The sequence below is a fragment of the Oncorhynchus kisutch genome, linkage group LG1, assembly GCF_002021735.2.
Source record: "Oncorhynchus kisutch isolate 150728-3 linkage group LG1, Okis_V2, whole genome shotgun sequence".
NCBI lineage: Eukaryota > Metazoa > Chordata > Actinopteri > Salmoniformes > Salmonidae > Oncorhynchus > Oncorhynchus kisutch.
The window spans coordinates 7,372,886-7,386,725 of record NC_034174.2 but is presented as its reverse complement, the minus strand read 5'-3'; the positions used below and the strand labels follow the sequence as shown (position 1 = coordinate 7,386,725).

The 13,840-nt window shown below is 45.5% G+C and overlaps 1 protein-coding gene across 2 annotated transcripts in view; it reads left to right on the top strand.

Moving 5' to 3' along the window:
* LOC109899891 (sodium- and chloride-dependent taurine transporter-like) overlaps positions 1–12,959 on the top strand; it is a 52,979-nt gene extending 40,020 nt beyond the window's left edge. For both annotated transcript variants that reach the window (XM_031805356.1, XM_031805746.1), the window contains exons 11-14: positions 1,099–1,201; positions 1,975–2,075; positions 11,011–11,181; positions 11,825–12,959. In XM_031805356.1, the coding sequence (XP_031661216.1) occupies positions 1,099–1,201; positions 1,975–2,075; positions 11,011–11,181; positions 11,825–11,983 (534 nt within the window). In that variant the 3' untranslated portion in view covers positions 11,984–12,959. The remainder of the gene's footprint in view (positions 1–1,098; positions 1,202–1,974; positions 2,076–11,010; positions 11,182–11,824) is intronic.
* Positions 12,960–13,840: the final 881 nt, after the last annotated feature.

Sequence of the window (13,840 nt, the reverse complement as noted above, 5' to 3'; positions counted from 1 at the left end):
CTGCTGTACTATCAAGAGCTTCCCTGTAGCCTACGGTATGATCAAATCAAATCAAATCAAATTTATTTGATCATTTAATAAATGATCTATTTAGAGACGCTTCTGGCTCACACACTTAAATCGCTGTCTTTTATCTCCACTCTTTCTGAAAACCTCCCTGCCTCTCGGCCTCACAATGTAGAAACAAGCATGTGATTCCCCTCAGGCAGGCCCCCTAGACAGCCAGGGAGTCAGGGACTTACTGCTTTATCCAAGTTTTTTCCATGACATCACAATCTCATGCTGCCTCTCACGGAGTGCTCTGTTTGGCTATTTCGTTGGAACACTGGACGGCTCAAGGTTCCGTTGGGCTATTCTGTTGAAACACTGGACGGCTCAATGTTCCGTTGGGCTATTCTGTTGAAACACTGGACGGCTCATGGTTCCGTTGGGCTATTCCGTTGAAACACTGGACGGCTCAAGGTTCCGTTGGGATATTCCGTTGGAACACTGGACGGCTCAAGGTTCCGTTGGGATATTCCGTTGGAACACTGGACGGCTCAAGGTTCCGTTGGGCTATTCTGTTGAAACACTGGACGGCTCAAGGTTCCGTTGGGATATTCCGTTGGAACACTGGATGGCTCAAGGTTCCGTTGGGCTATTCCATTGGAACACTGAACCGCTCAAGATTCCGTTGGGCTATTCCGTTGGAACACTGAACCGCTCAAGGTTCCGTTGGGATATTCTGTTGGAACACTGAACCGCTCAAGGTTCCGTTGGGATATTCCGTTGGAACACTGGACGGCTCAAGGTTCCGTTGGGCTATTCCGTGCATACCACAGGTCACATTTATAAGTGAGTCATCAAAAACATAATCAAGATTAGGAAAAGTTCCACGGCACACCGGTTGGAAACAATTGACGTAGGAAACAGAGTGTCACTTGGAATGCAAACCTGTGTATTCTCCCACCACTAGTCTTAGGGGCCAACACCCTCACCAGCCCTACATACACTACAGTATATCGACTTCTACTGTGTCTCTGACTGTACATCTATCTTAGCATGCTACATTCCAACATGAGCCAAGCACTAAATCCTGCCTGTCTCTCTCTCCCACAGGGTGGCATGTATGTGTTTCAGCTCTTTGACTACTATGCAGCCAGCGGTGTGTGTCTTTTGTGGGTTGCATTCTTTGAATGTATTGCTGTAGCCTGGGTTTATGGTACGTCTGCTCTGGAACTGGTCTGTCTGTATAGAAACTGTGAACATTCAACGTCCTCAGGCTCTATGTCAGTTAAACATATCATTTTACATGTTAGTCAGTTAACAGATGTTCTTAACCAGAGCAACATACAGGAGCAATTCAGGTCAAGTGTCTTCCTCATGGGCACATTGACAGATTTGTTTTCTTCTTCCACCTAGGCTCAGGGTTCAGGGATTCGAACCAGCAACGTTTTGATTTATTGGCCCATTGTCTTAAGCGCTAGGCTACCTTTTATAATACTTTACAATCACAAATAGTCATGTTATCTAGAGGTTTTACAGTTCTGTCTCGAGTGCAACCTTTGTTACATTTTATTGTTGCATTATATCAACTGACAGTGCCAAAATAGACCGAGAAGTAGACCCAGAATATGTGGCTGTGTCCCATCACAAAGACAAGAATGAGACATACTATATTGGGCAAATATGTCCTATTTGCCATTTATGTCATGTCATAATTTACATTTTTGACATTTTGGTCATTTGGCGGACGCTCTTATCCAGAGAGACTTACAGTTAGTTCATTGATCTTAAGATAGCTAGGTGAAAACAGCCACATACTGTATCTCAGTCATAGTAAGTACACTTTCCCCTCAGTAAAGTAGCTATCAGCAAAGTCAGAACTAGAAGGGGGGGTGGTGAAGTGCAAGTGTTTGTTCAGGATTTTTTTAAATGTTTGATTTTTTTTGTGACCAAAATGCCCCCTATTTAACTCTGTTCTCCTCCCGGCAGGCGTTGATAATTTCTATGATGCGATTGAAGACATGATTGGCTACAGACCAAATCCCTGGATGAAATGGAGCTGGTCTGTGATCACGCCTCTTCTTTGTGTGGTGAGTCTATGTTAATTGATACTGACTTCCTGTACCCGACTGTACATGATGTGCACTGGTCAAAACACGAACTTCCCCTTTATATTTATCTTTATGTAACTAGGCAAGTCAGTTAAGAACAAATTCTTATCTTCAATGATGATAATGACGATATGACGATAGGAACAGTGGGTTAACTGCCTTTCAGGGGCAGAATAACAGATTGGTAACTTGTCAGCTCAGGGATTCTATCTTGCAACCTTTCAATCCAACGCTCTAGGCTACCTGCCGCCCCAGGGCTACTGACCCTGTAACTGACCCTGTATATAGCTACTGACCCTGGAACTGACCCTGTATATAGCTACTGACCCTGGAACTGTCCCTGTATATAGCTACTGACCCTGGAACTGACCCTGTATATAGCTACTGACCCTGGAACTGACCCTGTATATAGCTACTGACCCTGGACCTGACCCAGTATATAGCTACTGACCCTGGAACTGTCCCTGTATATAGCTACTGACCCTGGAACTATCCCTGGAACTGACCCTGTATATAGCTACTGACCCTGGAACTGACCCTGTATATAGCTACTGACCCTGGAACTATCCCTGTAACTGACCCTGTATATAGCTACTGACCCTGGAACTGACCCTGTATATAGCTACTGACCCTGGAACTGACCCTGTAACTGACCCTGTATATAGCTACTGACCCTGGAACTGACCCTGTATATAGCTACTGACACTGGAACTGACCCTGTATATAGCTACTGACCCTGGAACTGACCCTGTATATAGCTACTGACCCTGGAACTGACCCTGTGTTAGCTACTGACCCTGGAACTGACCCTGTATATAGCTACTGACCCTGGAACAGTCCCTGTAACTGACCCTTTATGTAGCTTACTTACTTTCTCCTGTTCTTCTTATTTCTATTTTTCATGTGTTTTTGTTGTACTTGACTTTTATTAAAAATAAATATTATATACTACTGATACAGCATTTTTGGGAAAGAGCAAGAAAGGCCTTTCACTGTACTAGTGCACGTGACAATAAACACTTGAAACTTGCCTGCTGAGAGGAAGAGGGAGAGGGAGAAGAGGAGGAGAAGAGAGGCAAAGACTGGATGAGAGGAGGGGAGAGAACAGAAGAGAAGACTGGATGAGAGGAGAGAAGAGAGGAGAAGACTGGATGAGAGGAGGGGAGAGAAGAGAGGAGAAGACTGGATGAGAGGAGGGGAGAGAACAGAAGAGAAGACTGGATGAGAGGAGAGAAGAGAGGAGAAGACTGGATGAGAGGAGGGGAGAGAAGAGAGGAGAAGACTGGATGAGAGGAGAGAAGAGAGGAGAAGACTGGATGAGAGGAGGGGAGAGAAGAGAGGAGAAGACTGGATGAGAGGAGGGGAGAGAACAGAAGAGAAGACTGGATGAGAGGAGAGAAGAGAGGAGAAGACTGGATGAGATGAGGGGAGAGAAGAGAGGAGAAGACTGGATGAGAGGAGAGAAGAGAGGAGAAGACTGGATGAGAGGAGGGGAGAGAAGAGAGAAGGAGACTGGATGAGAGGAGGGGAGAGAAGAGAGGAGAAGACTGGATGAGAGGAGAGAAGAGAGGAGAAGACTGGATGAGAGGAGGGGAGAGAAGAGAGAAGAAGACTGGATGAGAGGACGGGAGAGAAGAGAGAAGAAGACTGGATGAGAGGACGGGAGAGAAGAGAGGAGAAGGATGGATGAAAGGAGGAGAGAGAAGAGAGAAGAAGACTGGATGAGAGGAGGGGAGAGAAGAGAGGAGAAGACTGGATGAGAGGAGAGAAGAGAGGAGAAGACTGGATGAGAGGAGGGGAGAGAAGAGAGAAGAAGACTGGATGAGAGGACGGGAGAGAACAGAAGAGAAGACTGGATGAGAGGGGGGAGAGAAGAGAGGAGAAGACTGGATGAGAGGGGGGGAGAGAAGAGAGGAGAAGACTGGATGAGAGGAGGGGAGAGAAGAGAGAAGGATGGATGAGAGAGGGGAGAGAAGAGAGGAGAAGACTGGATGAGAGGGGGGAGAGAAGAGAGGAGAAGACTGGATGAGAGGGGGGGAGAGAAGAGAGGAGAAGACTGGATGAGAGGAGGGGAGAGAAGAGAGGAGAAGGCTGGGTGAGAGGAGTTTAGAGGAATGAGAGGAGAAGGGGAGAGAAGAGAAGAGTGGATGAGAGGACGGGAGAGAAGAGAGGAGAAGACTGGATGAGAGGAGGTTAGAGGAATGAGAGGAGAGGACTGGATGAGAGAACGGGAGAGAAGAGAGGAGAAGACTGGATGAAAGGAGGAGAGAGAAGAGAGAAGAAGACTGGATGAGAGGAGGGGAGAGAACAGAGGAGAAGACTGAATGAGAGGAGGGGAGAGAAGAGAGAAGAAGACTGGATGAGAGGAGGGGAGAGAAGAGAGGAGAAGACTGGATGAAAGGAGGGGAGAGAAGAGAGAAGAAGACTGGATGAGAAGAGAGGAGAATACTGGATGAGAGGAGGGGAGAGAAGAGAGAAGAAGACTGGATGAGAGGAGAGAAGAGAGGAGAAGACTGGATGAAAGGAGGAGAGAGAAGAGAGAAGAAGACTGGATGAGAGGAGGGGAGAGAACAGAGGAGAAGACTGACTGAGAGGAGGGAGAGAAGAGAAGAGTGGATGAGAGGACGGGAGAGAAGAGAGGAGAAGACTGGATGAGAGGAGGTTAGAGGAACGAAAGGAGAAGACTGGATGAGAGAACGGGAGAGAAGAGAGAAGAAGACTGGATGAGAGGGGGGAGAGAACAGAGGAGAAGACTGGATGAGAGGAGGGGAGAGAACAGAGGAGAAGACTGAATGAGAGGAGGGGAGAGAAGAGAAGAGTGGATGAAAGGACGGGAGAGAAGAGAGGAGAAGACTGGATGAGAGGCGGTTAGAGGAACGAGAGGAGAAGACTGGATGAGAGGACGGGAGAGAAGAGAGGAGAAGACTGGATGAGAGGAGGGGAGAGAAGAAAAGACTGGATGAGAGGACGGGAGAGAAGAGAGGAGAAGACTGCATGTGAGGAGGGGAGAGAAGAAAAGACTGGATGAGAGGACGGGAGAGAAGAGAGGAGAAAACTGGATGAGAGGAGGGGAGAGAAGAAAAGACTGGATGAGAGGACGGGAGAGAAGAGAGAAGACTAGATGAGAGGAGGGGAGAGAAGAGAGGAGAAGACTGGATGAGAGGAGGGGAGAGAACAGAGGAGAAGACTGAATGAGAGGAGGGGAGAGAAGAGAAGAGTGGATGAAAGGACGGGAGAGAAGAGAGGAGAAGACTGGATGAGAGGCGGTTAGAGGAACGAGAGGAGAAGACTGGATGAGAGGACGGGAGAGAAGAGAGGAGAAGACTGGATGAGAGGAGGGGAGAGAAGAAAAGACTGGATGAGAGGACGGGAGAGAAGAGAGGAGAAGACTGCATGTGAGGAGGGGAGAGAAGAAAAGACTGGATGAGAGGACGGGAGAGAAGAGAGGAGAAAACTGGATGAGAGGAGGGGAGAGAAGAAAAGACTGGATGAGAGGACGGGAGAGAAGAGAGAAGACTAGATGAGAGGAGGGGAGAGAAGAGAGGAGACGACTGGATGAGAGGGGGGAGAGAAGAGAGGAGAAGATTGGATGAGAGGAGAGAAGAGAAGAGAGGAGAAGACTGGATGAAAGGAGGGGAGAGAAGAGAGAAGAAGACTGGATGAGAAGAGAGGAGAATACTGGATGAGAGGAGGGGAGAGAAGAGAGAAGAAGACTGGATGAGAGGAGAGAAGAGAGGAGAAGACTGGATGAAAGGAGGAGAGAGAAGAGAGAAGAAGACTGGATGAGAGGAGGGGAGAGAACAGAGGAGAAGACTGAATGAGAGGAGGGGAGAGAAGAGAGAAGAAGACTGGATGAGAGGAGGGGAGAGAAGAGAGGAGAAGACTGGATGAGAGGAGGGGAGAGAACAGAGGAGAAGACTGGATGAAAGGAGGGGAGAGAAGAGAGAAGAAGACTGGATGAGAAGAGAGGAGAATACTGGATGAGAGGAGGGGAGAGAAGAGAGAAGAAGACTGGATGAGAGGAGAGAAGAGAGGAGAAGACTGGATGAAAGGAGGAGAGAGAAGAGAGAAGAAGACTGGATGAGAGGAGGGGAGAGAACAGAGGAGAAGACTGAATGAGAGGAGGGGAGAGAAGAGAAGAGTGGATGAGAGGACGGGAGAGAAGAGAGGAGAAGACTGGATGAGAGGAGGTTAGAGGAACGAGAGGAGAAGACTGGGTGAGAGAACGGGAGAGAAGAGAGAAGAAGACTGGATGAGAGGGGGGAGAGAACAGAGGAGAAGACTGGACGAGAGGAGGGGAGAGAAGAGAAGAGTGGATGAAAGGACGGGAGAGAAGAGAGGAGAAGACTGGATGAGAGGAGGGGAGAGAAGAGAAGACTGGATGAGAGGATGGGAGAGAAGAGAGGAGAAGACTGGATGAGAGGAGGTTAGAGGAACGAGAGGAGAAGACTGGATGAGAGGACGGGAGAGAAGAGAGGAGACGACTGGATGTGAGGAGGGGAGAGAAGAAAAGACTGGATGAGAGGACGGGAGAGAAGAGAGGAGAAGACTGGATGAGAGGAGGGGAGAGAAGAAAAGACTGGATGAGAGGACGGGAGAGAAGAGAGGAGAAGACTGGATGAGAGTAGGGGAGAGAAGAAAAGACTGGATGAGAGGACGGGAGAGAAGAGAGAAGACTAGATGAGAGGAGGGGAGAGAAGAGAGGAGAAGACTGGATGAGAGGGGGGAGAGAAGAGAGGAGAAGATTGGATGAGAGGAGAGAAGAGAAGAGAGGAGAAGACTGGATGAGAGGAGGGGAGATAACAGAGGAGAAGACTGGATGAGAGGAGGCGAGAGAAGAGAGGAGAAGACTGGATGAGAGGAGGGGAGAGAAGAGAGGAGAAGACTGGATGAGAGGGGGGAGATAACAGAGGAGAAGACTGGATGAGAGGACGGGAGAGAAGAGAGGAGAAGGCTGGATGAGAGGGGGGGGAGAAGAGAGGATAAGATTGGATGAGAGGAGAGAAGAGAAGAGAAGACTGGATGAGAGGAAGGGAGAGAAGAGAGGAGAAGACTGGATGTGAGGAGGGGAGAGAAGAAAAGACTGGATGAGAGGACGGGAGAGAAGAGAGGAGAAGACTGGATGAGAGGAGGGGAGAGAAGAAAAGACTGGATGAGAGGACGGGAGAGAATAGAGAAGACTAGATGAAAGGAGGGGAGAGAAGAGAGGAGAAGACTGGATGAGAGGGGGGAGAGAAGAGAAGAGAAGATTGGATGAGAGGAGAGAAGAGAAGAGAGGAGAAGACTGGATGAGAGGAGGGGAGAGAAGAGAGGAGAAGACTGGATGAGAGGAGGGGAGAGAAGAGAGGAGAAGACTGGATGAGAGGGGGAGAGAAGAGAGGAGAAGATTGGATGAGAGGAGGGGAGATAACAGAGGAGAAGACTGGATGAGAGGAGGGGAGAGAAGAGAGGAGAAGACTGGATGAGAGGGGGGAGATAACAGAGGAGAAGACTGGATGAGAGGACGGGAGAGAAGAGAGGAGAAGGCTGGATGAGAGGGGGGGGGAAGAGAGGAGAAGATTGGATGAGAGGAGAGAAGAGAAGAGAGGAGAAGACTGGATGAGAGGAAGGGAGAGAAGAGAGAAGACTGGTTGAGAGGAGGGGAGAGAAGAGAGGAGAAGGCTGGATGAGAGGGGGGAGAGAAGAGAGGAGAAGACTGGATGAGAGGAGGGGAGAGGAATGAGAGGAGCGGGGGGAGTGTGAGAGGAGAGTTAGACAGTAGACCAATTCCTATCAGAGCTTTAGGGCTAGGGTCTTAAATTGGGTGGTGGGGTGCGGGGTTTTAGGTATAATTTGCATAACAACAGTGGCCAGGTCTCCCTCTCTAAAACCCTATCGTTTTGTAAGGTCACATTTCACTCCCGTGTTGCCCTGTGTCCTTGGAGGTTAAAGGGTAACTAACAGGTGGCTGGTGGTAAAACTGTGTGTTCGGTGCTGGATTTAAAACAGTTGAGGCATTTGGGAAATGTGGTGCTTGGCTCCGTCTGTATACTAATCTCAATTAATCCCCTTAACGGCCAGGAATCGCATTGCTAATTGTTGTCATGAGACGAACTAAAGGGGAGACTGAGGATCATTTGAGGAGAATGAGAGGGACTTAGGAGAATTTGAAGAGAGTACATGTTTATGAATGTGTATTACTGACGGCCCTGATGTTATTGTGGTGGTGGTAGACACCATCATTTGATATGGCAGTAGCCTTATTATCAATTTCGTCAAATAATTGTTTTAATTTAAAAAATGTTCCCCAACGTTCTCGAAACAATAGGTGTTTGTTTGAAGGAAATGGCAGATCAAATCAAATCAAAAGCGTATTTGTCACATGCGCCGAATACAACAGGTGTAGTAGACCTTACAGTGAAATGCTGAATCCAACAGGTGTAGTAGACCTCACAGTGAAATGCTGAATACAACAGGTGTAGTAGACCTTACAGTGAAATGCTGAATCCAACAGGTGTAGTAGACCTTACAGTGAAATGCTGAATACAACAGGTGTAGTAGACCTTACAGTGAAATGCTGAATACAACAGGTGTAGTAGACCTCACAGTGAAATGCTGAATACAACAGGTGTAGTAGACCTCACAGTGAAATGCTGAATACAACAGGTGTAGTAGACCTTACAGTGAAATGCTGAATACAACAGGTGTAGACCTCACAGTGAAATGCTGAATACAACAGGTGTTGTAGACCTCACAGTGAAATGCTGAATACAACAGGTGTAGTAGACCTTACAGTGAAATGCTGAATACAACAGGTGTAGTAGACCTGACAGTGAAATGCTGAATACAACAGGTGTAGTAGACCTCACAGTGAAATGCTGAATACAACAGGTGTAGTAGACCTTACAGTGAAATGCTGAATACAACAGGTGTAGTAGACCTTACAGTGAAATGCTGAATACAACAGGTGTAGTAGACCTTACAGTGAAATGCTGAATACAACAGGTGTAGTAGACCTCACAGTGAAATGCTGAATACAACAGGTGTAGTAGATCTTACAGTGAAATGCTGAATATAACAGGTGTAGTAGACCTCACAGTGAAATGCTGAATACAACAGGTGTAGTAGATCTCACAGTGAAATGCTGAATACAACAGGTGTAGTAGACCTTACAGTGAAATGCTGAATCCAACAGGTGTAGTAGACCTCACAGTGAAATGCTGAATCCAACAGGTGTAGTAGACCTCACAGTGAAATGCTGAATACAACAGGTGTAGTAGACCTTACAGTGAAATGTTGAATACAACAGGTGTAGTAGACCTCACAGTGAAATGCTGAATACAACAGGTGTAGTAGACCTTACAGTGAAATGCTGAATACAACAGGTGTAGTAGACCTTACAGTGAAATGCTGAATACAACAGGTGTAGTAGACCTTACAGTGAAATGCTGAATACAACAGGTGTAGTAGACCTTACAGTGAAATGCTGAATACAACCGTTTCCTGATTGTCAGACAATGGAGAATATGAGTTATCAGAAATTCATCAACCCTCCCTTATGTCGCTTTACTGCTTATAGCTTGTTATTCTTAGCGTACAGTGTAAACAGTGTAAACAGTGTACAGTGTAAACAGTGTAAACAGTGTACAGTGTAAACAGTGTAAACAGTGTAAACAGTGTACAGTGTAAACAGTGTAAACAGTGTACAGTGTAAACAGTGTAAACAGTGTAAACAGTGTACAGTGTAAACAGTGTAAACAGTGTAAACAGTGTACAGTGTAAACAGTGTAAACAGTGTAAACAGTGTACAGTGTAAACAGTGTAAACAGTGTAGTGTACAGTGTAAACAGTGTAAACAGTGTACAGTGTAAACAGTGTAAACAGTGTACAGTGTAAACAGTGTAAACAGTGTACAGTGTAAACAGTGTAAACAGTGTAAACAGTGTACAGTGTAAACAGTGTAAACAGTGTACATTGTAAACAGTGTAAACAGTGTACAGTGTAAACAGTGTAAACAGTGTACAGTGTAAACAGTGTAAACAGTGTAAACATGCCACATGTTATTTGTGTAAAGTTCTACATGCATATCCTGTTTATCATCTGTGGTGTGGCAGCACCATTTCACCAAGTCAAATTCCTGTACAAAACAGGATATACAGACAGATGATAAACAGGATATACAGACAGGTGATACACAGGATATACAGACAGATGATCAACAGGATATACAGACACATGATAAACAGGATATACAGACAGATGATAAACAGGATATACAGACAGATGATAAACAGGATATACAGACAGATGATAAACAGGATATACAGACAGATGATAAGCAGGATATACAGACAGATGATAAACAGGATATACAGACAGATGATAAACAGCATATACAGACAGATGATCAACAGGATATACAGACAGATGATAAACAGGATATACAGACAGATGATAAACAGGATATACAGACAGATGATAAACAGGATATACAGACAGATGATAAGCAGGATATACAGACAGATGATAAACAGGATATACAGACAGATGATAAACAGGATATACAGACAGATGTTAAACAGGATATACAGACAGACGATAAACAGGATATACAGGTGATACACAGGATATACAATCAGACGATAAACAGGATATACAGACAGACGATAAACAGGATATACAGACAGATGATAAACAGGATATACAGACAGACGATAAACAGGATATACAGGTGATACACAGGATATACAGACAGACGATAAACAGGATATACAGACAGATGATAAACAGGATATACAGACTGATGTTAAACAGGATATACAGACAGACGATAAACAGGATATACAGGTGATACACAGGTTATACAGACAAATGATAATGTATTTTGAGAATAAAGGTGATTCTGATTTCCATTGCTGTTTGTCTCTGCCTCCAGGGTTGCTTCATTTTCTCCTTGGTCAAATATAAACCTTTGACGTACAACAAGGTCTACGAGTACCCCGACTGGTCCATCGGTGTGGGCTGGACTCTGGCCCTGGCTTCTATGATCTGCATTCCTATGGTGGTGGTCATCAAGATCATCCAGTCCGATGGACCACTCATAGAGGTCAGTACTCAATCCATATAGACCCTAGACCCTGGCCCCGAGCTCCTACCCCCTTGGCCCTACCCCTATTCCCATACCCTTAGGCCCTGGTCCCTATCCCTAGGCTCCTACCCCTAGACTCTGGTCCCGACTCCTAGACCCCTACCCATAGACTCTGGCCCCTACTCTTAGACGCCTACCCATAGACTCTGGCCCCTACCCCTAGAAGCCTACCCCTACTCCTAGACCCCTAACCCTAGACTCTGGCCCCTACTCCTAGACCCCTAACCCTAGACCCTGGCCCCTACTCCTAGACCCCTAACCCTAGACTCTGGCCCCTACTCCTAGACCCCTAACCCTAGACCCTGGCCCCTACTCCTAGACCCCTAACCCTAGAATCTGGCCCCTACCCCTAGACCCCTAACCCTAGACTCTGGCCCCTACTCCTAGACCCCTAACCCTAGACTCTGGCCCCTACCCCTAGACCCCTAACCCTAGACTCTGGCCCCTACCCCTAGACCCCTAACCCTAGACTCTGGCCCCTACCCCTAGACCCCTGTGGAGGTCTCATGTCTATCCATCTATGACAGATACACCTACAGTTGTATTATCATACTTATTTACTGTGAAGTTAAACAGAGCTTTTCTTTTTTTCTCCCTCCAGAGGATCAAGGCTGTGGCGGCTCCGCTAGGAGGTGCTAGCTCCCGTCCAGCCGACCACCGTTCTAAGGGCAAGGCTTGCGAGCTGTCCTACCCGCTGGACCCCAACGGGAACAACGGCCTGATCAAGCCCACCCACACTATTGTAGAAACCATGATGTGAGCGCTCTCTGTGAGAGGAAAGATTTTTTTTTTTTTTTAAATACCCGCTTTCTATGTTATTATACCTTATTATCGCTAAACTAGTTGTAGGACCAGGTTTACATGTATCTGCACTAGGACGGTTCTTTTTTTGTTTTGTTTTCTACAGAGGAAGTTACATTATTGGGTTTCCTGTCTATGTTTTTAATATTTTTTTATTAAACTATTGTTAAGAATATTACTGTTATTATGATTGGATGAAGTTAAAAGTAAAAATAAAAAAAATTGATCTCCAAGTCACATGGAGCAGCAGTATCTTATAAGAACAGAATCAGATACCTACTTATTTTCCCCTGTTGAATTATTAGTGGTCTGTCTCTATTTTGGCGTGGATACTTAAAAAAAAGAAGAAAAAAGAAGGCTGTATAAAACCCGGAAGAAGGAAATGTGTGTCGTGGTTTCAGCTGTAACATTTGATCAACCTAGTTGCTCTGAGCTTTTAACTAATGTCTATAGTATGATAATATTGTGGAGGTGGTGCCTCTTGTATACAGTGAGATTACTCGAGTGTGTTTTGTCGTTGATGTTTGTTGTAAAAATTTACAGCTGAACCTGAACGTACCTCCACTACTAAGCTGAGTTCAGGGTCCAAGAACATCTCATCTACAGTTGCGGGCCACTAAAACAAAACAAAAATGAAACCCTGTACCTGTCTGCTGTACCGGGTTTTGTGACAAACAATTGCTAGAAGGCACTTGAGCATCTTGACCCAATTGTTTTGCCAGTATATATATATAACACTGCAGTGCAACCTAACGTTTTAGTGCCAGCAACTGTACTTGGCTGTGGAGGTACAGACCTGTCCTTCCTGTACGGTGTACTGTGTACATACAGTCAGCCCAACTCCATTTTAGACTACATCGGTGTGGAGACTACTGCTACGTACCATCCATCCATCCCTGTGCATACAGTAGCTGCATAAACACGTGTTTAAAGTCTCTGTTTTATTATTTTCACTTAAATAATGCAGTGGGTTTTCCTTTTTTTCTTAGTGTTTTAGTCTCTTGTCGTATTTCTGGCTATAGATAGAGGACGTGACATAGTGGCAAGTCAATAAGAAGCACAACAGCATCACTATATTACGCATTTACCATCTCTGAAGTCTGTCTCAACATCACTATATTACGCATTTACCATCTCTGAAGTCGGTCTCAACATCACTATATTACGCATTTACCATCTCTGAAGTCGGTCTCAACATCACTATATTACGCATTTACCATCTCTGAAGTCGGTCTCAACATCACTATATTACGCATTTACCATCTCTGAAGTCTGTCTCAACATCACTATATTACGCATTTACCATCTCTGAAGTCTGTCTCAACATCACTATATTACGCATTTACCATCTCTGAAGTCTGTCTCAACATCACTATATTACGCATTTACCATCTCTGAAGTCGGTCTCAACATCACTATATTACGCATTTACCATCTCTGAAGTCTGTCTCAACATCACTATATTACGCATTTACCATCTCTGAAGTCTGTCTCAACATCACTATATTACGCATTTACCATCTCTGAAGTCTGTCTCAACATCACTATATTACGCATTTACCATCTCTGAAGTCTGTCTCAACATCACTATATTACGCATTTACCATCTCTGAAGTCTGTCTCAACATCACTATATTACGCATTTACCATCTCTGAAGTCTGTCTCAACATCACTATATTACGCATTTACCATCTCTGAAGTCGGTCTCAACATCACTATATTACGCATTTACCATCTCTGAAGTCTGTCTCAACATCACTATATTACGCATTTACCATCTCTGAAGTCTGTCTCAACATCACTATATTACGCATT